Source organism: Pelodiscus sinensis, chromosome 1 (assembly GCF_049634645.1).
Source record: "Pelodiscus sinensis isolate JC-2024 chromosome 1, ASM4963464v1, whole genome shotgun sequence".
In the NCBI taxonomy this organism is placed as follows: domain Eukaryota; kingdom Metazoa; phylum Chordata; order Testudines; family Trionychidae; genus Pelodiscus; species Pelodiscus sinensis.
In genome coordinates, this window is record NC_134711.1 from 158,440,560 (window position 1) to 158,467,957 (window position 27,398).

At 46.1% G+C, this 27,398-nt stretch overlaps 2 protein-coding genes across 9 annotated transcripts in view; one reads left to right on the forward strand and one right to left on the reverse strand.

Moving 5' to 3' along the window:
* Window positions 1-27,398, forward strand: part of ARL13B (ARF like GTPase 13B) — a 101,936-nt gene that overhangs the window by 27,923 nt on the left and 46,615 nt on the right. The window lies entirely within an intron of this gene.
* On the reverse strand, window positions 5,686-24,001 carry STX19 (syntaxin 19). Its single transcript, XM_006116839.4, has 2 exons — window positions 23,709-24,001; window positions 5,686-9,479 (listed from the first exon to the last, which is right to left on the reverse strand). Exon 2 carries the CDS (start codon window positions 9,412-9,414, stop codon window positions 8,536-8,538), a length of 879 nt encoding a protein of 292 aa, XP_006116901.1. The 5' UTR covers window positions 9,415-9,479; window positions 23,709-24,001; the 3' UTR covers window positions 5,686-8,535.

Consider the following 27,398-nt stretch of genomic DNA (forward strand, 5'->3'; position numbering starts at 1 on the left):
TGATACAAAAGAGAAAAGTAGCTTGGGGATCTCTGCATGAGGCTCCTATCTAATCTTTGCTAGCAGTCTGAGTTGACTGTTCATTGCAGGTTTGCAATAGATGAAGAGGTATTGTCTGTTCAGCCATAAACATTGTTTTAAAAGGCAGCTTCACACTGTTTGCAATGAATTAATTTCAGAACTTGAACATCTTGAGAGAGAGATTCCAAAGTTTTAAAAAGGAAAATTGTTCAGGTCATTTTGGCTACATAGGCACCATCAGGGAATATACTTAAAAAAATCCAGAGTACTCTGCTTTGCTATCATAGTACATAGAACACTTTTTTTCATGGCCCTGCTGTTATGTTTATTGCCACATAGTTTTGTATGGAAATATCCACGTAATTGTATATGTTCAGTTCTGCTGCTCTGACTGCATCTAGATTACTTGCACTTTGAGAGAAGCATTTCTTAAAATCAAGCAGTCTGAGATTAACTGGCTGAAGGCTGAAAAACCTGACTAATTTAGCAGCTTACTGGCATGTTCTAAATCAGGGGTGAGGAGCCTCAAGCCGCAGAGCCTGGATCCAGTCCCTGAGGCTCAGGGATCCCCCCACATTGGGGAACCCATGATGGTGCTCCAGCCCCCTGCCACCCACCCATAGGGCTGGAACACACAAAATATAGCCTGGGCCCCTCTAGGCTCTGCTGTGCGAGGGGAATGTGGGGAGTGCCTTTTTCCTTCTCAGTCAGGGGCTTCTCACTTGTGTGCAGCTCCCAACTGATTTTTCTGTGGGTCAGCAGCCCCTGACCCCAAAACAGTTCCCCACCCCTGTTCTAAAGACTCGTTTTTCTAAATAGGAATGACTGGATAATGCTCTCCCTGTACAGGAATGGGTAGAGGGAAAGTCATGAATGTGGGAATGGAAAAAAGTATGGACAGTACAGGCTGTTATTAAATTAAGTTTCTTTATTTCTAATTGACATTTTCAGAAAAAATTGGTTACCTAAGTTAGGATGTTTAAAATGCATTTATTCAAGTAACTGTGCCATAAGGGGGGAGAAAATGGCAGGCTTTAAAGCCTGCTCCCCATGAGCACTGGCTCCCGCCCGCCTGCCTGCCTGCCTGCCCCCTCTCTCTCCTCCTATGTGACTTCTTCTAATAGAGGCAACAACACAGGGGTGGGTGAGAAGCTAGTGCATGTGAAGAGCTGACTTAAAAGCTGGCTCCCTTCTGCACTGCTGACTGCTAATGCCAAACATTCAGAAATACTGTTAATATTTCAAGCACCACTGGTAGGGCCTGCTGTGACCTCGCATTTGTAGCAGACAGGTCACTATGATAACCTACCAGCTCCACTGGACAACTTGTAAAGCAGGATTATTATGCCTTTGGAGGGTCAGAAAAGGTTGTCTTTCCACTACCTCTGTTTCACAGTTTAGCAGAAGTAGAATAAGTGCTGAGAATCTCTAGGTGGTACTTGCAGGAGCACAGATTGATTTATTTGTTTGTTTATTTGGTTTTTGTTTTGGAGTGTGAGATGTACAGAAGTAGAAGGAAAGAGTCCTTGAGGTGGGGAGAGTAAGCAGAGACAAACTGCAGTGTAAATGGGACCCACAGGACTACTTCAAAAGTTATCTTTGCAATATGGTAGCCTGCAAACATTGAGACTCATCCCTTCTTCGAGTGATTGCTCATGTGCATTGCAATATGTGTGCTTGCATGCCACATGCACGATCTGAGAATTTTTCCCATAGTAGTACCTGTTGTGTCAGCTGTGGAGCCCCCTTGTCTGGTGCCTTCGAGGCGTGGTATATCTGACACCCTCCACCCCCATCCTCTCAGTTCCTTCTTATTGCCAGTGATTGCTCTGACTGGAGCCTCTTGCATTGCAAATGCTGATATCCATTTAGTTTAGAATAGTTCAGTTCTAGTTGATGTAGTTAGCTTGGGGGAGGTTCCCTCTCCACTTTATAATGCTTCTGACTAGGGTACCACTATGGTCAGGATTGTAAGATTCAGGGGAGGATTCTAGCACTAAGTTGGAGCAGGCATTGTTCCCGTTCTCGGTACAGGTTTTGACACTGCACCCTTCGGTATGCGCCAACACTGGTACCACCTTAGCAGTATCAGTGGCAACTACTGGTTCAGTGACCTTTTTGAATCCTGTGGGCCTACCTTCAGGCCCAGGACCACCCTCTCTAGAGCCGCATCATGGGTGTAGGCACCCACTGTTGTCTACCCCTTACAGAGACTATTCTCTAGGGGTATGTCTACACAACAAAGTTAGTTTGAACTAACAGACGTTAGTTCGAACTAACTTTCATAGGCGCTACACTAGCGCTCCGTTAGTTAGAACTTAATTCGAACTAGCGGAGCGCTTAGTTCGAACTAGGAAAACCTCATTTTACGAGGATTAAGCCTAGTTCGAACTAGCTAGTTCAAATTAAGGGGTGTGTAGCCCCTTAATTCGAACTAGTGGGAGGCTAGCCCTCTCCAGCTTTCCCTGGTGGCCACTCTGCCAACACCAGGGAAACTCGTATGCCCCCCTCCCGGCCCCGGACCCCTTAAAGGGGCACGGGCTGGCTACAGTGCCCGTGCCAGGTGCAAGCCTGCCAGCACCCAGCCAGCAGACCCTGCACCTGGCACGGATCGAGCCACCCACCCGATGCCCCCCATCCCTCCCCCTCTTCCCGGGACCAGGCTGGCGGCTCCCGGGAGCTTGCCCGGGACCGCAAGAGGCGGGCAGCCGCCTGGGCTAGTGCAGACATTGTGGACCTCGTCCACGATCTCCGCACTAGGCACAGGAAAGTGGCCGGCTTGGGCAGGAGAGCTGCCAGCCTGGCCACCCAGGAGCAGGTGTGCAAGAGAATCAAGGGGGTCCACTGAGACCCCCGACCCTGAGCCCTGAGCTTACAATGGCTATCCTGGGTCAGACCAAAGGTCCATCTAGCCCAGTAGCCTGTCTGCCGCCAGCGGCCAACACTAGGGACCCTGGAGGGGATGGACCGAAGACAGTGACCAAGCCATTTGTCTCGTGCCATCCCTTTCCAGCCTTCCACAAACTTTGGGCAGGGACACCACTCCTACCCCCTGGCTAATACCACTCCATGGACCCAACCTCCATGACTTGATCTCACTTCCCTTTAAACTCTGTTCTAGTTCTAGCCTTCACAGCCTCCTGCAGCAAGGAGTTCCACAGGTTGACTCTTTGCTTTGTGAAGAACAACTTTCTGTTACTAGTTTGAAGCCTGCTACCCATTCCTTTCCTTTGGTGTCCTCTCGTCCTTCTCTATGGGAACTAATGAAGAACTTTTCTGTATGTACCCTCTCCACCCAACTCCTGCTTTTAGAGACCTCTATCCTGTCCCCCCTCCGTCTCCTCTTTTCTAAGCTGAAAAGTCCCAGTCTCTTTAGCCTCTCTTCATATGGGACCTGTTCCCAACCCCTGATCATTTTAGTTGCCCTCCCCTCTCCCAGCCTCTCTCTTCCCCTCTCCCATCCCCTCTCCCACCTCCAGTCTCCCCCAGTTTTGTTCAATAAAGACAGATTCAATGTTGGAAGACACGTTATCTTTATTTTGTACATCAAGAAGAGGGGCTAGGGAAGGGTAAGTGGAAGGAGGTGAGGGAGGAATGGGGCACGAGCCCCCGATGGGGAGGACTGGGCTGGCTCTGCGGGTTTCTGGGGGTGGAAGCTCTCCTGCAGCCTCCCTCTCCCCAGATGGCAGCCTGCGGCAAGTGCAGCCGTTCTGATGGCCGAGTGCTGTGATGTGCCCAGTGTGGGTACTCCGGGCAATCCAAGCCAGGACTGCTTTGCAAGCGGGGCACCCCTGAGAACTGTCTGTCCGGGGTGAGGGTCGGGACCCTTTAAGCACAGCCCTCGGCTAGCCTGAGGCAGCAGCTCTGAGCTCTAAGTCCTCCTCTGATGCCCTGCCGGCACTGCTTCCGGCCATCCTTAACCCCGGTTCAGGGTCCACTCTGTGTGGACATGCTAGTTCGAATTAGCAAAACGCTAATTCGAACTAGTTTTTTAGTCTGGATCCGTTAGTTCGAATTAGCTTAGTTGGAATTAACTAATTCGAACTAAGTTAGTTCGAATTAACATTGCAGTGTAGACATACCCTAGGTGACCAAGAGTATGCACCTGTTCGTGTGGTGCCAAGAGTTGTGCCGGGGTCCCTTTTGGGGATGCAAAGCCTAGCTCCAAGGCTCTCCCCATGGTTTGCACAGTATGCCGGCAATGACTTCATCACCAAAAGTCTGAGTTGGGTGGAGCCGGACTCTCCAGTTCTCCAGATGGAGGCCCAGGAAGTCCCTACCTTACAGGCCACCTCATCCCCGGATGAGGCTGTGGCTGGAACCTTGACCACCATATTCCCTGCCTTGGATATAAGGGGCCACCAGGACCTCTTGGGAGAGGTGGCTCAGAACCTTGGGCTGCAGGCAGAAGAATAACAAAAACGCAGAGCCTATGATGGACATCCTCATCCTGGAGGGCCTTTCCAGAGTTGCTCCTTCCATTCGTCAGACTGATACAAACCCACACTAAGGTGTTGTGGCAAACCCTGGCATCCATACCCCTCTGTGGTATTACTTGTTCCCCCATAAGGGATAAGAGAACCTTTTCAAGCACCCGCAGATGGGGATTCCTGTGGTGGATGCTGGAAACCACAAGCTTGGACTGGTGTCCAAATCAAAGGATGTGAAGAAGTTAGGTCTTTTTTGGGTACCTGGTCTGTTCTACAGGGACATTACTACTGCGGGTGGCCTACCAGCATGTGCTATTGAGCCTCTACTCATATAAACTCCTGAGGGTCTCTTGCAAATATCTAGGAGTTCCTTCTTGTTAACTCCTTTAGGAGTTCACTGCACTGATTGAGGAGAGCAAGCTGGTTGCCAGGATGTCCCTTCAGGGGTCATTGGACTCAGCAGACGTGGATACCCGTACTTTGGTCATTGCTGTCAGTATGAGGAGGGGCTTATGGCTGCAAGTGTTGGGAGTTTCTCCGGAGGTCCAGACTACTTTTGAATGATCTCCCCTTTGACTGCTCCTGGCTCTTTGCAGAGAATATAGATTCTTATTTGTACAGCTTGAAAGACTCTAGCATGACATTCATATCTCTGGGGATTCATATCCCTGCACCCCAGAGCAAGTTCTTTAGACCACATGTTCCTGCCAACCTCTGATCTGGTCAACCTATGAAGGACTTGTCCAGGTGCAGATGCCAGAATCAGTCTGGAAGGTTCTGAGTAATCCCTAGCCTCAAAAAACAACATTTTAGGGTGTGCCTGAGGATGGAGCACAAGTTCCCAAACCGGATTTTTTTCCTTTTGGCAACTACTTGTCCTGCTTCTGCTATGCCTGTGCCTAGATTACCTCAGACTGCTGGATCCTGAGCACAGTGGAGCAGTATACTGTATCCAATTCCATCCCCTCCTGCCTCCTATCCCCTTCCTTGTCCTTCTTTAAGGATTCTTTTCACAAGTAACTTTTCATGCTGGAGGTGCGTGCACTCATTGCTCTGCATAATGAGAGGAGGTCCCCAGAGAGTTCAGGGACAAGGCGACGAGGAGTCCTGTGGCACCTTATAGACTAACTGAAGTGTAGGAGCATAAGCTTTCGTGGGCAAAGACCCACTTCGTCAGATGCATCTGACGAAGTGGGTCTTTGCCCACGAAAGCTTATGCTCCTACACTTCAGTTAGTCTATAAGGTGCCACAGGACTCCTCGTCGCTTTTGCAGATTCAGACTAACACGGCTACCCCTCTGATACAGGGACAAGGGGTTCTACTCCCAATATTTCTTGATCCCCGAGGTCATGGGTGCACTTAGGCCCATTCTGTCTCGGACAGAACCTAAACACCTTTATCAGGAGGCTCGAGTTTCTCGTGGTTTCCATAGCTGCCAATATTTGACCATTTGAAGGACACATACTTCCATTTGTCATCCCAGCTTATGGACATTTCCTTGTTTCTGGTCAAAGACTGCCATTATCTGTTTATGGCACTACCATTTGATACTTCCATGGCTCCCTGTTAACAAAATGCATAGTGGTCATGGCATCCTTTCTCAGGAAGTAAGGGATACATGTCTATCCACGTCTGGGATAAGATCAGGAGCAGGTCCAAGGAACAGGTTCTGGCATATATGGCCCTGGTCAGGACTATCTTTGAAGACCTAGGCCTTCTGAATGAACCCAAGTGGACCATGGTTCCAACCCAAAGAATAGAGTTCATTGGAGCTCTGTTGGACTCCATCATGGAGACAGTCTATTGGCTAGAGAGTCACTTCAGGGTTATCTTATACCCCCCCACACCCATCTAATATGCTTCCTTGAGCAGTTCCTTACTACCATGGTGTGGACCTGCATGAGACTTTTGCGGCCTGTATCTGCATGGTGCTACATGCCAGGCTGCAACTACATCTGCTGCTTGATAGACTAGTAACCTTCCCAGACACCTTTCCCCTCTTCTGGTGACTGCAGCCTCAAGTGGTGCAAACAGGCTTGCTCTTTCAACAACCACAGCCTATGCTCCAGATGCAGGGCAGGTGATCTGAGACAGAATTTTCTCTTGACATCAATATTAGGATGCAGTGGGTGGTGCTCCTGGCCTGCCAAGTTCCTTCCCTAGCTGCAGGGCCAGTATGTCTCAGAATTAAGAGACCATACTGCAACGATGTTTTATATAAACAGGGTGGTGCTCACTCCTCTTCCTTGTGGGATTTTTGTATTGCCTATCACATTCGCCTGCACTCTTCATGCCTACCCAGGTTGCAGATGCCCTGGCAGACCACCTCAGCCATTCATTCAGCATCCACGAATGGGTCACCCTGTCCATCTTCTGCAAGTGAGGTCCTCTCCAGGTGCACCTATTTGTGACCAGGAGCAACCACGAGTGCCACCTAATTCTGCTCCTTTCAAAACCACAGCCCAGGGTCCCTAGCAGATGCTTTTCACCTATCCTGGTCAGGTTGACTGCTGTATGTCTTCCCACCCTTGCCCCTCATACACAGGGATCTGCTCAAAATTCATCAGAACAGGCCGTCTCTTATAATGGTGGCGCTGGTGTTGCCAAGGCACCTCTGGTTCACCACATTCCTGACCCTGTTGGTGGACTGTGGCTACCTTCAACACCCCAACCTGGAGTCTCTCCAACTTGTGGCATGGTGGCTTCATGGTTGACCAAACGCAAGCTGCAATGCTTGGACTAAGTATGTGAGTTGCTCCTGGATAGCCATAAGCCAGCTACTCAAGCAGTGTACGTATGTGGCAAGTGGAAATGGATTACACTCTGGTCTGCTCAATAAGACATCCTCCCACAACAGGGCCCCTATTCCCCCTGGTACTTGATTATTTTTAACAATTAAGCACCAGGGCCTAGCTATTTTATCTATTGGTTCACCTTGTGGCCATCTCCACCTTCCATCCAGATGAAGAGGATACATCAATTTTCAGAACCCCTATGGTGGCAAGGTACCTAAAGAGCCTGGATAGGTTGTACCTGCAGGTCAAGGACCCAATTCTTTTCTGGGACCTGAACCTAGTTGTTTCTAAGCTCATGGGTCAACCCATTCAAGCCCCTGGCTGCCTGCCCCTTGTTGCATCTTTCCTGGAAGGAGGCCTTTCTGATGCTTATAACCTCGGCCAGATGGGTCTCCAGGCTCTCATTTCAGAACCACCTTATACTGTCTTTTTCAAAGACAGAGTTCTATTATGCTCTCACCTGTCATTTTTGCCGAAAGTGGTGTCCCACTTTTATGTGAACTAGGACATATTTTTGCTGGTATTCTTCCCTAAACCCCATACATCTGATAGGGAAAAGGCCCTTCATTTGCTGGACGTTAGACATGCCATGCCATTTTACAGTGAATGTAGGAAACCTTTTTGTAAATCAGCACAACTCTTTATTGCAATAGTGGAGAAGATTAAAGGTCTCCTCATATCAGCTCAGTCCCTCTTGTCCTGGATCACATCCTGCTAGCTAAACTCACAGCCCCAACGCTGACAGCACATTCCACAAGGGCGCAGCTTCCTTTGTGGCATTTCTCATATAAGTCCCTATCCAAGACATCTGTTGGGCACCCATGTGGTCATACAGCCACACCTTCAAGTCATGCTATGCCATCCCTCAGCAGGCATGGGACAATGTGGCTGTTGGCAGGTGGTTCTGCATTTGGCAATGTGGTGAATTCTGACCCTCCTCTGGGAGAAACTGCTGGTGAGTCACCTGCTGGAATGCACATGAGCAATCTCTTGAAGAAAAATAGTTACCTACCTTCCATAACTGTTGCTCTTGTCCATTCCAAATTCCACCCACCTCCCCTCTGCTGGAATAATAGGGCAAGAAGGAACTGAGAGGGTGGGATGTCAGCAGTGTATACCACACCTTAAAGGTGCCACACCAGGGGGCTCCACAGCCAACCTGACAGGTAACATGATGGGAAAAATTGTCCAATTGTGCAGACAGTGCACGCATACCTATTGGAAAGGACACGACCAACACATGTCAAAGAACAGTCCTGAAAGCTAGGAAACAGTTTTTGTTTTCTAATCAGCAGCATGGACAACACCAGCAACATATTGCTTTGCAAGGGTTTTTCTTTTTGTACTTGGCTGCAAGTCTAAACTTCTCTTTTGACATCTGAATGTAATCTTGAGTATTGTTTAAACCCATTTCAATGTTGTTAATTATTTCTCCTTGCTGCTCCACCAGAAATGAGATCTGGATGAAAAATTCTTTTAAGTCTTTGATATGGCTTTCTAGATTCATCAGTTCTTTGTGTCTTTGTTCAATCTCTGATAGTTGAGCTTTAGTGATTTTGACTTCAGTAAGCAGATTTTCATTAAAAACCTCCCATTTTCCTTGTTGAAGCATATCATTCACTTCTTCCTCTGAGACTTCTTTCCCAACTACTTCAAGCTGACGCACAATGAATGTCTTGCATTTCTCCTGCTTGGCTGTTATAGAATCGTTGTATGAAATCATGGTGGTTTGGAAACGCTGGAAAAGGAATGTATGCTGAGTTGTAAGTATTCTTACAATGGCGGAAGATGGCCCGTGTTCGCTTTCAGACTTCTTCGCTGTTTTTGACAGTTCATCCAAGCATTTATGTATGTGCTCTGCTTTAATTTTTATTTCTCTTGTAACGTTGGACTCTCTTTTAATAACACTGAACCTTCTCATTGAAGACACAAGGCTTTTTTGCTGCTGACCAAACTTTTGAACGTCCTCTTCCAAATTACTAATCTCATCCTGAAGTCTCTGGATTTCATGTAGGTAACTCTCAGTTATGGGCTCTTTCTCATAAATAATAGCTTGCTGTTCAAGCTCTATTTGGTCTTCTTCCTTTACCCCAGGTGCACAGCTGTTCTCTTCAGCTAGCTGCAGTTCTTTTGCTCGTAGTTTAAGCTCTTGAAGGCGGTCTTTCATTTTTTTCCCTTGTGCAAGGAAAGGCACAACTTTGTCTTCCCTTATGCGTTGATGTCACTGCAATCCTAAATGTAACAACAACAACAAAATACGTGTTTAGCAATTACTTCCACACAGACAGGCTATACAGATGGCAGAGAGCTATACCTGTGTACAGACATCAGATGTTCAAGAAACAGCAAGTGGGAGGGAATGAGTGTCTGACTGAATATACAGGTATCTGATGATCACGGCTATTTGATAAATTGCATTTAGCATGCATTGCTGACTGCCTCACTTCTACTCTGCCTGCTAATCTACTCCACTAGTATTTACTGTAAAATCCCAAACCTCTGACTTGCTGCAAACATGTATCAATTGTTTCACCTTAAACAATATGGCTATGTCTACACTCGCGGCTTCTTGCGTGAGTAATATGCAAATGAGGCTAAGCGTGGAATATCACCGAGCCTCATTTGAATACCTAATGAGCCACCATTTTTTTCAGAAGAGGCTCTTGCGCAAGAAGGAACGTCTACACTGCCCCTTCTTGCGCAAGAAAAACCCTCTTGCGCAATGCTGTTACACCTCTTACTTTTCAGGAAGAACGGCATTGCACAAGAGGGTTTTTCTTGCGCAAGAAGGGGCAGTGTAGACGCTCCTTCTTGCGCAAGAGCCTCTTCTAAAAAAAAAAAAAAAAGTAGCTCATTAGGTATGCAAATGAGGCTGGGTGATATTCCACGCTTAGCCTCATTTGCATATTACTCGCGCAAGAAGCCGCGAGTGCAGACATAGCTTATAGGTGAAAAACCTTGTATGGGCTGGTATCTCAAATGTGGAATTGACACTTTTTTAATGTAGTAGCATTTTTAGGCTGTTTCAGTGTTTTGCTGTTAAGCCTCTTCTCTTTTCTTCTCTCCTCTCATCTCTCTGTCCCCCCATCAGAGGAAGAAATAACATGACATGTTTTTACAGTAAAATCTCTGTTTCTGATTATTGCTCTGGAATGAGACTTGGGGGATAACTGTCTGATTCAGGATTTTTGTTAAGTACAGCATAAAAGGAGAAAGTTGTATGGTACTTCCTGACCTTATATCTGGAGCTACTAGTGTAAAATTCATTTGAATGTCAGTTTATTCAGGTCACAGTTTCTTCCAGGGGACTTCTACAACATCACTGTGAAACTTTCCTGAAATTAAACACTGATTATACTAGATCTGAGAAGAGAGCTATACAGGCTGAACCTCTAAAATCCAGGGCTGTCTGGTCTGGCAACATCTGGACTATGAATATTGTTGGACCAGAGAGCCCTGGATTTCCAGGTTCAAAAGCACAACCTGGGCTGGACTGCCGGCAAGGACCGCAGCCCCAGTCAGGGCTAGAGTAGCAGGGTTACGGGCCAGGCCCTCAGGCCCACCCGGGGCTGGTGCAGTGCAGGAGTGCAGTCCCGGTTGGGGCATTAACTGCATTTGGGGGGTGTAAACTACACCACCATCATTAAATATGAAGTTAGCAACTTTTTAGTGTGCTCTGTAGTGAATATAATCTGTTATATATTTGAGTCTGTCTGTGTGTTTGTGTTTGTCTGTTTGTTCAAGAACTGTTCCTAAATGGTAAGAGCTAGGACCACCAAATTCATCATACAGCTTCCTCTTATGATAACCTAAGTCAAGATAAGGGTTTGGTTGTGCTAGGAAAATGGGATGTGCCTGGAATGGGATTTTCTCATAAAGACAAACAGAAAAGAGACAGTCGTCAGGCAGGTGAAAGGTGTTGGCTGCCTACCCCACATCTGTGACTGCCCAAACCTCCCACCTCCAGGTGCCATTTAGAGAGGTCAGGAGGGGCTGTATCCAATTCATACTGGGCTATTGCTGGCTGTTTCTCTTCATCAGGGAGTGAGGGGAAAGTGCAGAGTTTGCTAAATTCCTTATTGTGGTTGGGAAATGCAGAGGGTAGATGAACCTGGACCTGTCCCAGGTGGGGAACATGGAGCCACCCTGGCTGTGCCTGCTGGAGCGGCAGTGGCCATGGAGAGGTGCTTCTCCTCTGGCTTCAAGCTACTGGAGTAAGAAAGGGTTGTGGTAGTCCTCTCTCCCTAGGAAGCCTGCTTATTAAACGCCTCATCCTCAGCTCCACCTTAGAGCAATGATTTAAATGAAGCGTGTACATGTTTATTTTTCAAAAATTAAAAATTGAGTTAAAGGTCTGAGCAATGCCAGTTCAATCTTCTAGGATTCTATATTTAAAATGTTTGGCTAATAGAAATTTCTTGTGTGTGTGTTAAAAAATCCACACACACAACACTTTCCCACTTGCTTTGAACTCAAATGGCTAAGAAGATTTTGCTTGAATTTTCAAAAAAAAAAACCTTTCCATCTGGCAAAAAAGCAAGAATGGAAAATTTCAAAGTAAGACTGAAGGCTTAAGGAAGAGAGGAGCATGTGATAATGTGGTTGTAAAAGAAACTTCTGTACATCTTTAGCTATAGAGGTCATGACAGCCTACTGTGACAAAAGATGAATGAGGAAAACTTTTTGTAAAACATTCACTAGTTGTAGTGAGCCCCTCTTGGAGTCCTGGTGAGCGGAGAGCCCAGCCCCGTCCCATCACCCGACTCGAAGTAAGGGCTTGGTTTAATCAACTGTTGGTTTGGTTTGGTCATAGCCTGAAAACCTGGACTACTGTGTCCAGTCTGGCATGAGGGTCGGGCTTACTGATTGTGGGCGTAGCCTGACCAGAGGCCTGAACCCTGAACTAGTGGCACAGCCAATTCCCCATGAGAGACTGAGGGTTATAGTAAGGCGGAGTGGTTCCCACTGATCCAGAGGGGAGGAGCCCCTCCTAGAGCCCTTGGGGGTCACACTGGTCCTTGCACAGAATTATACTATACACAGTACCATTACTACAGTTACGGTCCTTTGTTTGTCTCTGAAGTACTTCTCGTTGTGTCTGTAGAGATGATCTGAATGTTCCAACAGTTAGCATTTAGGCAGGTTTACTCTGGCTATGTCTACGCTGGAAAGATTTGGCAACGAAAGTACTGTCGACATTCATAAGTCGCCAAAAAGACAGAGCTGAGCAATGTGAGTATGCATCCCATGCTACCCGGCATCACCTCCAGTCACTAAGCACTGTCAGAGGCAGCAAGAGGCGGAGAGTGGGCGCTGGTGCCCACGAGAAGCTTGCTTAAAAGCTGCCTCCCCACAAGCATCAGATCTGCCTACACCCCTTCCCTCCTGCGCTGCTGCCTCTGATAAAGAGGCAGCAGAGAAAAGAGTGAGAGGGGCAGGTGGGAGCCGATAGGTGCGGAGAGCCGGCTTTCAAGCAGAGGCAGCAGGTAGGGCAGGCAGGAGCCAGTGCTGGGGGGCGGGGGGGAGCTTAAAAGCCAGTTCCACCAGCACCAACTCCCCAGTATGGCCTACGTGCTCCCCACCTGTGCTGCTGCCTCTGTGCAGGTAGGGGGACAAGGGAGGCTGCCGTAAACCAACTTCTGTCCACAATGACCTCGGCTCGCCGTGGACAGAGGCTACTCAGCGATGACAGCTCCTGGTTGTGGGGGCTCTGAGTTCTCTGTGGACAGACTGCTCCACACCCCACAGGACAGCAGGCAGCCGTTCTGCGAGGGGAACTGCTTTTTAAATTGGCTCCCGCCTGCCACCCCACGCTGCTGCTTCTGATACAGAGGCAGCAGCACAGGATGGCAGGGAGCTCCCTAGGAATGGGGCCGGGTGCATATGTTTACCTGTTATTGTGGCTGCAGAGCAGCACAGTTCAAAGTGCTGGCCGGAGTGCCGAATCAGGCGTTGTGGGAAACGTGGAGTGGGAGTGCATGAAAGTGGCAGCAGGTGGGGGGGGGCAAGTGGCCTTTGCGGGCTCATGGGCTGGGAGTCAGCAGTCTCAGGGGGCGTGGGAGGAAGCAGCAGTGGGGGGAAGGCTGCCAGCTTCCAGCCCTCATGGGCTGAGAGTCGGCAGCCCTCCCTCCTGCTCTTCTCCTCTCTCCCCCTCTCCCCCCCTGCTTCCTGTCCTGCGTGACTCTGCCAACTCCAAGCCATCAGCTCAGCACGGAGTCAGAAGCAGTTGCGCTGGAGCAGCGCCTGCCTGCGGCACAGAAGCTTTAATAAGTTCTGTAGTCTTAATGAGGAAGTTCAAATACAGGTTGGGCCTCCCTTGTCCAGCACCCTTGGGACCTGAGTGTTCCAGAACAATGGAGTTTGCTGGACGAGTATAGGTCAAGGCTTCCTACCTGGCTGTAGGCTCTGCTCCCAGCTGGGGCTGAGCTCCCTGCCGTTGCTTCCACATGCCAGGCCTGGCCGAGGCTGTGTCCCCTACCATGCCAGCCCCAGACAAAGGCCAGCCCCGCTGCCTCCAGTCCTGGTAGGGGCTGTGCAGCCCCCACCCCTTCAGAGCACTGGCCTGGGCTGCATGTCCATCTGACTCCAGCCCTGGCTGGGGCTGAGCTCCCCACTGCCAGTCTTTACCAGGACAGTGCTCCCGCACTCCACCAGACCCAGCCAAGGCTACGCTTTCCACTGCCCAAGCCCTGACTAGGCCTGCACGCCTAGCCCCCTACCTTCATCTCTGACGGGGCTGCTCTCCTTGCCACTAGCCTTGGCCAGGGCTGTGCTCTCCACCACACTGACCCCTCTGGTGCTGGGCTCCCCACCACCAGCCCAGCCCTGGCTGTGCTTTTGAACTTGGACAGCTGGGGTTCTCTGGTCCAACAATATTCATGGTCCTGCTGGACCACTGATGTTGCTAGACCAGAGTGTCCCGGATTTTAGAGGTTCAACCTGTACTTCTGTCTTGGAATCTTCATCACCCTTAATTGAAATGCACTTTTTGCATGAGGTTAATCTTCAGATGAATTCTCTAATTAGATCAAAACAAGTTAAATTTTTAAGGCTCTTCCAATTCAGTGTTCTCCATCTTACTGCCAGGATTCAGCTCCATAATGTTCAAATTCAAATTAGCTTAGAGTTGCCATGTTGAGAGCTCTCCATATAGTAAGCGTAAACTACGGTAAAACTCCTATGGTCCGGCACCCTCAGGAACCCGGAAGTGCTCCGGGCAGCCGGACCATTGGAGCTGCTCTGCCCCCAGCTTCCCCGATTCAGCTGCTACTTAAACTGACTAGCGGCTGAATCGGATAAGCTGCGGGCAGAGCAGCTGGAGTGCTGCTGGGTAGGTCCCGTAGCGCTGCCCCTCGGCACTGTGGGACCAACCCGGCAGCACCCCAGCTGTCCCCGATTCAGCCGCTGCTGAAATTGACCAGCGGCTGACTCCAGGAAGCCCGAGGCAGAGCTGCTCTGCCCCGGGCTTCCTGGAATCAGCCGCTGGTCAGTTTCAGCAGCAGCTGAATCGGGGACAGCTGGGGTGCTGCCGGGTTGGTCCCACAGTGCCGAGGGGCAGCGCTACGGGACCTACCCAGCAGCACTCCAGCTGCTCTGTCCCAAGCATCCCGATTCAGCTGCTGTTGAAACTGACCAGCGGCTGACTCCAGGAAGCCCGGGGCAGAGCAGCTCTGCCTCGGGCTTCCTGGAGTCAGCCGCTGATCAGTTTCAGCAGCGGCTGACTTGGGGACACCTGGGGCAGAGCAACTGGGGTGCTGCCGGGTTGGTCTCGCCGTGCCAAGGGTCGGCGCTACCAGACGAACCTGGCAGCACTCCAGCTGCTCTGCTGCAGGCGTCCCGATTCAGCCGCTGCTGAAACTGACCAGCAGCGGCTGAATCAGGGACTCCTGGGGCAGAGCCGGACTATCGGAAGGGGGGGCTATGAGGGGTCTGGGGCCAGACCTCTGATAGCCCCCTCTTCCGATAGTCTGGCATATCTGATAATCTGGCACCCCCTGGGTCCTAAAGGTGCCGGATTATCGGAAGTTTACTGTAGTAGAATGTAGTACTATTTTGGCTGGTTTTTTGGCAGGGATAGAACAGTTCTTTTTTGTATATTCATGAGGTTGATTTTCAGCAGTCACATTTTTATCTAAATAGTGATACACGTTGTAATGGTAGCAAAGGGTGATTCCTATAAGTTGTCGGTATGCAAATTATTTGTTCATAGAACAATAGAACTGGAAGGGACCTCGAGAGGTCATCTAGTCCAGTCCCCTGCCCTCAGGGCAGGACCCAATAGCCATCTTAGACCATCCCTGATAGATGTCTATGTAACCGGCACTTAAATATCTCCAGAGATGGGGATTCCACAACCTCCCTCAACAATTTATTCCAGTGTTTAACCACCCTGACAGTTAGGAAGTTTTTCCTAATGTCCAACCTAAACCTCCCTTGCTGCAGTTTTAAGTTTTGCACATATTGGTGCTAAAATAATAATTACATAATTAAATAATAGTTGTAATTTCTCTGATCCATAGTCTACACTTAAGGTCTGTAAATACATTTTTGTATAATGAAAAGTTATGAAACTGAACACTTGTGACTATATTTCCAGTACTCTTAAATAGATATGCCCTCAAGAAGATGTAACAGGAAATCAAACAGAATAAATGTAAACTGTTCAGACTTTTTGCTGTGGGCCATAAATAATTGGAGTGAAGATGGATATTGTACTTGTAGCATTGATAATTCTATTTCTTCTTGGTTGTTGCTGCTCTCTTAATATAATATTCATATTTTTCTAAAGACACAACAAATCCAGCAGTGTCAGGAAATGTATAGAGACTTAAAATCAGGCATGCCTGTAAAATACTCTACTGGAAAACATTTTACCCAAAACAGACAGGCCTTCACATGATGCATTTGTTATTACAATAATTCCTTAGCATTGCTAAATTTACTGTACATCTGCCCATAGCAGAAGATGTGTGATTCATTAAAGATAACATTCTTTTGAAATGTTTCAGAATTGCTTGGCACTATTTACACTGCTGCAGGGAGAGTTCAAGATTGGAGCATGTGAAAGTAATCAGGAGTGCTGAATAAAACTCTAGAGAAGTGACCTGAAAATCTGTTTTGCTATAGCCTAATACATCTGTTGACCCATGTTAATTTAGTATGATTTAAGAACCCTGTAATTAAAAGGCAAGTTGTAAGGGCACACCATTGGTGATAATGGGGGGTGCCAAGATAGGTTTGTGAAGCTGAATGATTTGCAGTTAAGTGTTGGAAAACTTGAAAACAAGCAATCACCAGGTTGCTCCTTCAAAACAAATTATAATCATACTGAAAGTTGGCTGGCAACTCAATTTTGTGTAAACATGCAATGGTAGAAAAACACCGGTTTTGGATTTTGTATGTGTTTTGTGTATCTTTAAACAACTGTATACTTAGTTTCCTTGTATATGAATGGCATCTTAAAATTTGCAAATGCACGCTTCCTTATAGGAAAACGTAGTGATACCATATGAATGTCATGGGATAGTGTATTAGCATATTCAGAGTATCCACATATTCACAGACTGAGAAATTAGTATTCAAATATTAAGCTCACAGAGTTAAGATGAAAATATTTTAAGTAGCTTTTAATATTTGTGTGGTTTCCTGTGCTTTTGTTTTCCAGTCTTGGTGGGAATGGAATGTAAACAATTGAAACTTAGTTCCATATCTTATATCCTACCTGCCTGGCCCCTGCGGACAAACACTGCATACCGATTAAGCTTGTCATTGTGTTAGTAACTAAGACACAAACTGCCAAGTTAGAAGTTTCAAATGAATACAGTTGATAAGTTGAAGTGGGGGAGAGTCAGATTGTGTAATTGCTAGTATTCTCTTTATGCAGCAACTCAAAACAAGCGGTGTAAGGGCCCAGTATTTTTAGTCAAGCACAGTTCAGTGTTGAGTAGACAATTTGTATCCATTTCTAACATAGTTCCAAGCTATTTTAGGGGGATGATCAAGCTTACTGGCCCTCTGAGCCGCGTACAACTATCTTCAGAAGTTCAAAAGCCAGGGAATACCTGTTTGCCACCTTGGAAGTCAGTTAAGAATCCCTGCTGGTCATAGGTTTGACCAACATTCATTCTCCCACTCAAAAGTTTTCACAGCTATATGGGTTACTGAGTCACACTACCCTACTAGCACCTCGGACACTTGAGTATGATCTAAAAGCTAGACCTGGATCAGGATCCCTGTGTTTGGTTCAAGCTCCGTTGGGTCTGGGTCTTGGGATTTCATCCCTGTGGAAGGCCTCAGCCGGGGCTTCAGCAGGAGTAGGGCAGTTCCCGCTTCTCCCCCCCCCCCCCCCAAAGACTGAAGTCACAAGACACTCCCCTTTCCCATTGGGCAGTAGCCTCTGTCCTATCACTCTGCTGGAAGGCAGGGATCCTGAGTTTTCTACCTCCCTCCCCACATCTGGTAGATGGAGAATGAGAGGGATGAGGGAGACCTCGTGAGCTGTACTTGAATGGTGAAAGAACCGCATGTGGCTTATAAGCCACAGTTTGGCCACCCGTGCTGTATTACTGTGTTCAGAAACAACGCTATATATTTTAGAAATGTCTATCAGTCTGTTTCTTCAAGAACTCCTCCTAAACAAGGGTTGGACAAGAGAACCTTCCTGGGCCAGTTTCAGCCCAGCAAGTAGACTGATCCGGCCCACCGCTGCCCTGCCGCTTGCAGGACAATAGAGGCCTCGGGAGAGGGGGGCGCGCAAAGTCTCCTTCCCTGCCCGGGCATGAGTACCTAGAGTGAACCACCAGTTGTTTTGAACCAGTAGCAGTTCCTGATTTTAAGAGGAATAAGGGATCTTCAGGAAAAGGCTTTATTTTCCGAAAGATCCCGTCTAGACTGGCGCTTTTCTCCGGCAAAGCCCCGAGCCGGAAAAAAGCGGCAGCCATGTTCATGCAAATGCCGCGGGGGATATTTAAATATCCCCCGTGGCATTTGCAATTCCGACTTGTCTCATTAGCATCCCTTTGGCACCCTTTTCCGGAAATGTAGACACAGCCAGGGTGTCCCAACCTATGGGTCAAAACCCAAATATGGGTCGCCTTTACATTTCAAAAGGGTTGCCAAGTGTCTCCCCAGATGGCTCTGCCCTCCTCCTCCCCCCGTTTTTGAATTGCCTTGAGTCACCAAATCTTCCTGAATTGTCAAAATGGGTCCCCATCTGGAAAAGGTTGGGAACCGCTGTAAAAATAACTTAAAACAAGGTCAGGACTTGGTTGTGCCAAGGAAATGGGACGTGTCGGGAATGTGATTGTTTTCCATAGCATGGGAGGGTGGGGACAGAGAGGAGAGATGAGCAAGGGAGGGGCAAGGAGGAGGGTCTAAATACTGAGAGTGGCCCCTGGGGCAGCGAACCCGCAAGGGAGAGCTATATGTAGAGTGACCACTGGGGGCTGGGGCTTCACCATATTGTCTGCTGCCTGACCGGGTAAATAGCCCCCGCAGCCACAAACCCTTTCCTCCCTGACCTTTGGCTGCAGCGCAGGTGGGGGCCTTTGTGCACTGGAGGGAAGGCAGAAGGCCATTGGTGGCCAGGGGTTGGAGAGAAAGTCGCACCCAATGGGATCCCTGCCCTGAGCCCCTCCTCATCCCAACCCTCTCTCACCCCCCCCCACACCTTCAGCCTCTTGCCCTGCCCCCCACTCCCCAATATTCCCAAGGCCCTGCCATGACTCCTGCATCCCCTGCATTGCCAGTCCCTGCCCTGAAAGACCTGAGCAATGCCGGGTAAGTCTTATAGTGGACTATAGGAGAGAGAAGAACCCTGCAGAAGGGTCACTTTTGAACACAGTGGCTGAGAGCAAAGTTAGGAGCCAGAGTGTAGTGTGGTCTACTGCTCAAATGGTCATACTTAAATGCCCGATTTTAGTCGTGCAAGACTAAGCTCTATGAGATGTGCAATATTTAAAATGCCTGCAGTTAAAATACTTTTCACTCCACATGGGGAAAATTAATTAGATCTGAATTTTCAGTTTAAGCAGCTTTGCATATTTATTTTCTCACAAAATTAGAGAAGTGTTATGCTTTCAACATTTTGCTGTAGAATCTTCCACTGAGGTGACCCCCCACCCCCACCCCAACGTTGTGTTGAAGTAGACAAAGAAGAAAAATAAGTGCAGGCACAGGTTTTCGTTTACATATTTTTTTTAACTGTGCTTACAGGATATTCAGGATTTTTTGTGTATCCTGTGATAAGCAGGCTTGATGAATATTTCATCTTAAAAATGTCACTGCTTTAAAATTTTAAATGAGCTGATGTTTATGGAAAAATAGCTATTCTTGGAGCAGGTCATGTTTTTTGTTTCTGTGCCAAAGTCAATCCAGTTAGACCTGCTTCTATTTTTAAAACATTGCATTTATGCATATTGTAGAAAATGAAGTGTTCACTATAAATACTCTTAATATCTTTGTGTCTGTGCGCTATACATTGTTCAATAAAAGGAATGTAGCATACAAAGGGACCCTGTGTTTTTTCATCTTGAAAAAACACACCCGTTTTGACAGGCTTTGTATACTGAAGGTTACATTGTCCGTTGTGTTGAAAAAATAACCGGTAAGCAGGCAATAACACTTACATTAAAAGTCTGATGCTTGCTGCTTACATTAAGAATATGACCCTCAACTGGCACAAAGAAATTGTGATTATATTGAAGTAAGTGCTTGCTGTCCATACTATTGACTTAGCTTGCTCTGCAGGTTGACTCTGCCACTAACTCCCTATAGAACTGTTGTCACGGTAGAGAGGACTCTTGCTGCTAGATTCCCTGAGACTCTTCCACTCTGAGGGTGTGGAACAAGTCTCTGGTGTGAGCTGAGAGTGGTGAATGTGTATGATGTCAGAGGTTGCGTATATGAAGAAGGGTAGGTTTAGAGATTTCACAATTAGCATGAGTAGTTTTTGAGATGTGACTATGCTGGGTGCAGTGTGTGAAACCTGAGATCAGAGGACAAGTTGAGGGGAAAACAAGGAACAAGCTTTAAGAGCTGGAAGGGCTAGTGGTGTTAGTGAGGGAGTTGTTTGTGGGATGATTGGGAGGTTCCAGTTCTTTCTCCTTTTGAACATGTTTATAATGTAAATCCTCTGAATAAGCATATGAAAATACCAGTTATGATCTTTTGTCTGTCCTTCAGCATGAAGTTTGGAGTCCTTGTGCTGAACACAGAGTTGTCTCTGGACAGAGCCTGTTTGATCAGGCAGCCATGATTCAGATGGTACAGGGTGGAGAGCTTTGGGAAAACACTTCCAGTAAATAGAAATAGGATTCAGAAGTGAGGGAAGAATGAGTCACAAGAGAAATTGTCTTAAGTGAAATGAGAGTTAGAATTGTCATTACCTTCATTATATCAAGTGATTGTTTAAGCGAGGAGCTGCACTAGAAATGGCTTCAAATATAACTAACACAGATTACTACATTTCTAAGTATACAGTAAATTTAGAAGTGGTGGAATTGGGTGGAGGAAATCTTGAATTGGATAAAGTTGATTTTCTTGAATCTCCTTCCAGTGTACATATACAAACTCTTTATTCCATCCCCTTAGCAGGTGGATGGTACTTCATCTTACTTCAAGGCATATCATGCCATCATTTTTTTCATCCTATTTAAAATGGGAGTTCTACTGTGTAAGTGGAGATACCGAAGTCCCAGTTACAGGAAAACAGTAGTATAATTTAAAAAAACAAGGGCCAATTCATTGGTAAGTGCAAGAAAGTCACAGATTGTGGCTGTCTGACTTCTGATGAAATCCAGAACACACTGTAAAATGAATCTCTTATTTTGGAGAAAATAAATTGAAGGAGACTTGTTATATCATAAATCCATTTTAAATTAGCTAGTTTCATTTTGTAATATTTTACTTAGTTAATATCTGCTAAAGAGGGGAGATGGGAATCAGACTCATTTTCTAGTTCTTTCATAATATAAAAGGAAGTCTGAAAGTGAGATTTTTATATGAGTTTGTTTTATATATTAGAAATGTCATCAGTATAATTTTGTCTTCCACAGCTTTGTCAGAGGTTTCATTGGAAGGCTAAAGAATTACAGTGGGAACTTACTGAGCCCTTAGTTGAAGAGAAAATGATTTAGAACCTAAAACAATCTTTCCTCTCCACTATGGGCCATTTGTTTTGAGTTAAATAGGCATTAATGAAAAACTGAGTAAACAGGTAATAGTTGTTGTTTTAGTTGCTGAGGTTTCACTTTCTTAGTACTAGTAGGAGTCGGTCATTATTAGTTCTCAATATGGCCTTGCAGGAAGAATAAGGTGTAGAAAACTTTCCAGGCCTTCCCTATATATCATGAAGGGCAGAAAGGCATAACTAACTTGCCTTTCTGTGCAGAGATCACTGTTCAGGTCTCTGCAAACATGTATGTACACCTCTCCTTTGTTTTTCCCATTAGATATGGTAAGGATCTTTGGCCAGGTCTACTCTAAAGGGAAAGGTAGAATCATGATACGTAACTCTAGCTATGTTAATTATGTACCTGGGGTTGACATACCTTGATTAGAGTTTCCCTGCCATCCCCAAAGCAGGAGACAGATGGGAGCAATTTGGTCCAAAATGTTAGGTATTGTAGTCACAGGCTTTTACAAAAACTGTTCCAAATAGAAATGCTTAAGATGCATGTTGGACCTCTCTGGCCTGGTACTCTTCAGACCTGACTAGTTCCAGATGAGGGATTTTGCTGGACCAGGGAAGTCATTTCTGGGTCCCCTGCCACAGGTCCCCCCAGCCATGGCCTCGCTGCCAGCCTCCCAGCTGGCTTCTCCCTGCCACCAGCCCCTTCGTGTGCAGGGCTCCCGATCCCACCGTGGTAGCTCCGCTGCCGCATGCATGCACAATCCTGTGACTGGGCTCCCAGTCCTGCAGAGCAGCCCCCCTGCCTGGGGGTCCAGCTTTGCTGGACAGCCTCACTGGACAGTTCCAGAAGGTAGCAGCAGGACTTCTGGACTCTTTGTTGTGCCACTGGGCAGCAGCCCCACCGCCAGGCAGCCCCGCAGGGCAGCCACACAGCCTCCTAATCCCATCAGGCACCTGGTTGTACTGCTAGGCAGCCCCACTACCCCCTGGTCTTGCTAGGTGGTTTTGCTGCAGGGCAGCAGCTCTGTTACTCCAATCATGCCAGACAGTCCCACTGCCTTCTGGTCTCCCTACCCTCTCTGCAGTCTTGCCACCGGGCGGCAGCCCTGCTGCCAGGCTCCCCAGGGTTTCGCTGTCATGGGGCAGCTGCTGCTGGGCTCCCAGCCACCAGCCCTCCACTGGGAGACTCTGGTCCTGGAACATCCGTGCTCCTTGTGGACCAGGGATGTTGCGGGGCCAGAGAATCCCAGTTTAGAGAGGTTCAACCTATATTACTTAAAGCAATTCCATTGAGAGGATTCAGTATACTCCTTCATTATCTATATTGCAGCATCGTACTTAAGCTTGAAAATCAGAGAAACAAGTGAGATTTAAGAGTGATTTTTCCGAGCCAAGCTGAGAGGCAAACGAATAGGGAAAAGTAAAATAAGTTTTGTAAAACTTGTTCGTATATGTTGGAGGTTGAAATAAAAATAAAGAAGTGGACCCTTTCACATTAATGTCATGTTGCACTTTTTCATATTTGAATCAATTAAACCACCCCTTGGAATTCAAAAACCTGTAGCATTATGATTTTTGTTTTCTGTTGTTCAGGTGTCTTAAATATTAGAAATAGGCAAATAGAGGAGTAAGTTAAGTTATTGCATTATTACAAGACATTGAGATTCTGCCTATAGGTGAAGATAACTTTTGACTGAATGCTTTTCTGTATAATCGGTGACACTTTTCTTAAATGCTAGACGCATGATGTCAGTGCTGCTAAATGTACACAAACACGCCCTTTCCCATGACTCTTCAAATAAAAGTTCAAAAGCTCTAATCATAATAAAAATCCTACTTGATCTAAAAGTTTTAGTGCTTTAACATATGCAGAAGTAAATATGGTAATATGCAATCTTAAAAGAAACCTAAGTATCTTGATATAAACTTGAAATACAAGAAGCATGTTCTACTATGTGTACAGATTTTCACTTGGTAAAGTTAATTTGACAGACAGTGAAGCACTCTGTCGGTATGTTTCAACATACCCTTCCCACAGTTCTAAAACATGAACCTTCTGAAATAAAAGATTCTGTTGTCTTGGAAAATTAAAAGCAAGTCCTTTCCTTTAAGGTAATTCTGGCATACTTCCAGAAAAATGAATTTATGCATTGAACTTGTCTCACAAAATTAGCATTCATGTGCATGAGCAGCAGAGTTCTGAGAGCATTTATACTAGTAGCGCTGTTAAATTCTGAGCAGGAGAAATATCCATGATTTGTACATTTTGACACTTAGTTATTTTAATTTTAAACTATACTGCATCTTGCAAAATAAAGTCAACTGTTTACCTTATAATCCTGTGCTGCAGGCAGACTTTTTGTTTTGTTTTTGTTCTTCAGTGTTGGAATCCTACTTCTCAGGGTAAACTTCAATGTATCCTGAAAAGAATGAGTTTGACCCATTTGCTTAAGTAACACGTCTTGTGTGCTTTTCTGTTAAATAGTTTCTGCATGCCTGCTCCTCCTAGTTCTTAAATAATCTGGAGAGTGCATCTTGGAGAGCTGTTATGAGAGAAACTGACTCCTTGCCCTGTAGTACTACAGTAGAAGAGCAAACTGGTTACTTGACTCTTGGGGAATCTGGTTCTGCCTGTTGGAGACCCAGCCTTGCTTTAGAGGAGGATCATTGCATTATAATTGGCCAATAGCAGAGAGTTCCTGTGACCAGTTTCTTGGATACATTAGTTGTAGGCTAGAAATAGAGTAAAGGCTATTAAGTATAATATTCATATATTAAAGGAGATTTAAGTTCTACCATGAAGAGGGGGTGAAGGCGCTCAGACCTTTTCACAAAACTAGTTTGGAAGAGTAACCTCACTCAGTCAGTCTTAAGTCTTTTAACTTGGTTCAGAAATTCAGTCCAAAGATAACACACCACATCTATTCTGATTTTAATTAGCTCTGATGTCAGAATCCCATCTCTACATCCTGTTGTTTTCTCTTTTGGGCTTGTCTTGAAGTAGTTCATGTCTGGCTACTCTTTCGGCTCTATTGATTTTTTTTTTAACTTCTCCAGGTGGGTATTTTAGGGTTTTAAGTTTTAGGGTTCGTCTACACAGCAGGGCTAAAGTCGAATTAAGCTACACAGCTTCAGCTACGTCAATTGCGTAGCTGAATTAAAAATATCTTAGTTCGGCTTTTGGTGCTATGTACACAACAGGAAGCCGAAGGAAGAACACTCTTCCTTTGACTTCCCTTACTCCTCATGAAATGAGGGTTTCCGTGAGTTGGAGTAAGAAATCCTCCAGCTCACATTATTTTGAAATAAAGGCTTGTAGTGTAGAAACACACTGTGTTATTTCAGAATAACGTCTGCTATTCTGAAATAACGCTGCTGTATAGATGTACCGTTAGGGTGTGTCTACACAGCAAAGTTATTTTTGAATAACGGCTTTTATTCTGAAATAACTATGTGAGCATCTACACAGCAATTCCATTACTTTGAAATAACATATGGCTTATTCCGACTTTTGTAAACGTCATGCTATGAAGAATAACGCCTATTCCGAAAGGCAGAGGCAAAGTGGGAAACCTGGGGCGAGCAGGGACTTAAGTAGTCCCCACTCACGCTGGGTCCGACTGCTGCGTGGGTGGTTCTTACTACATTTGAAAGCAGAGGCGCAGAATAGCAAGCACCCAACCCCACCCCCTATTAACTAATCGAGTAGTCTATGGAAATTCCATTAACTACTCAATTAGCTGATTAATTGAAATTTAATATCCCTAGTGTATTTGCGCGGGGCTCTTACTATATTTAAAAGGCAGAGGCGTCCTAGTTGGGACCACGGTGTGAGCAGGGACTGCGTGAGTTCCCGCTCGTCGTTTCCTCCACTGTGCCTCTGCCTTCCCTGCCCCCATGTGGAGACAGTGCTGGGGGAAACTGGTTTTTAAGCTGGTTCCTCCCCCAGCATCAGCTTCTGCTTCCCTTCCTTGCTGCCTCTGATACAGTAGTGGTTCCACTACCTGATAAGCCTATGCTTATCGCATTGTCAACTAGTCGCTTACATCCCTAAAATACACCTTGAACTACAGTGTTTAGGCAAAAGTTTAGCTCCAAGGCTATAGATATGATAGTGCTTTGAGGCTCCTTTCAGGATCATTGGTCTCTTGTGCCCAGTTTTAAGGTCATGTCTGCATATATCCCCAAGAATTCCTCAGTGCCACCTGGCAAAGGGTTCAGAGAAGTTGCTGTTACAGACCAATCAGGCATGACAAGCTTACTAAACCAACAGTCTGCTTTCATAGTATTTATCTTTAAAGAATATCATGTGAGGCAGCAAATGAAAGGTGAGGATGTGCTGATCATTAATATAGTGAAATGTATATATGGACAGTATATAAGTAGTTGTGTGTATACTGAGATAAGGTTTTAAAAGTCTGTAATAAGGCAGAGTTGACCAACAGGTCTTCTGCCAGATCAAAGCATGTCTACTCTGACTATCTCTGTCTCCAGTGTAAATTAAACCTTGTAAAGTCAACACAGATAGCCCTATTTATATGTGAAAGTCAACAGGAAAAACAAATCAGTGGGGAATGTTAAACAAATCAAAGTATGGGAGACATGTTGCTTCCAGCACACCATGAAGGAAACCCCAAGGAGTCATCCTGACTCTGAGGAGAGAAAACAATGGACTTTGGGGTTATAAGAGGAATGAATCAGGATTCTTCTTTTATCCTACAATTGAGTGGAACTGGGCAGTGCAGTTACATCTAGGAAAACAGGATCTTAAGCAACCTTGGCTAAACTAAAGGCTTAAGTGAGATAAGACTGTTTCAGACAAGGATTGCAGCCTAAGTTTTAATCTCTAAAAGCATATTCTACTTCTGTTTTATTTGTAACCTGCTGTTCTTATTAAACTTGTTTTTCACTATACATTGATTCAGGTTCTGTGTTACACTGGATACCCAGTTGAATCAAACAAGCTGTTATGTGTATGCTCTTTCCTTGGGAATAGTGAACCTGGTAATTACTGTGAGTTCTAGTGAGAGGAGTAGGCACTACGGGGAATGCTCTTCAAGGGTATTCAGGGCTTGGATGCACCTATTAACTTGCAAATTAAAAACAGTGAGCAGTCCTGTGTGGCATCTTAGAGACTAACAAATATAGATCATGAGCTTTTGTGGGTAAAACTCACTTCATTGGTTGGGGTTTTACCCACAAAAGCTCATGATATAATATATTTGTTGGTCTCTAAGATGCCACAGGATTGCTCATTTTTAAAGTTACAAACTAACATGACTATCCCTCTGAGACTTTTTGAAAATTCAGGGAGAAATTGCAGAGTCCTGAGGCGACTGGTTGCATGAAAGCAGCTTAGTTGTTGCCAACTCAGTCTCAGGATTTTAGACAAGAAGGATGAGGTAATATCTTTCACTACTTTTTATTGCTGGTCCAATAAGATATTTTCTCACTCACCTTCTCTTAGTGGTTGAAAGGCAGTCGGAGCATAAGGGCTGACAATCAGCTACCACCAGAAAGGTTCCTTAATGAGCGAGAGATAACAAGGTGACTCTGTCCTGGTTGCTCTGAGAAAGCATCACCTTATTATTAAACACGATGTTGAGATAGTAATATCGGGTGCATGATTCAGGTTTTTTGTTTTATTTGCAACCTTTTTACGCTGGCAAAAGCCATAGCGTAAGTGCAGTTACACAGGCATGGCGTGATAGGGAGATGAGGCTCAGAATGTTTTTATATGACAAAGCCCTGCAGCCTACAGAGCCAGGCTCTCATGGACTGAGCAAAGAAAAACGGAGAGCTTTCTCTCCTACTATGGCTCCTGCCCAAAGAGCTTTGCCAGCCAGTACCCTACCGCCAGCCCCAACAAGCAGGGTAAGTGTTGGGGAGAAACTGGGAACATCAAGCATTGCAAAACTGTGACTTAAAATGGCCTCAGACCAAAAATCAAAGCACAGACCATCTGCGGTACTGGCACCGACCCAACACTTGGCACCGCCAGCCATGTCGTCCACGGCACT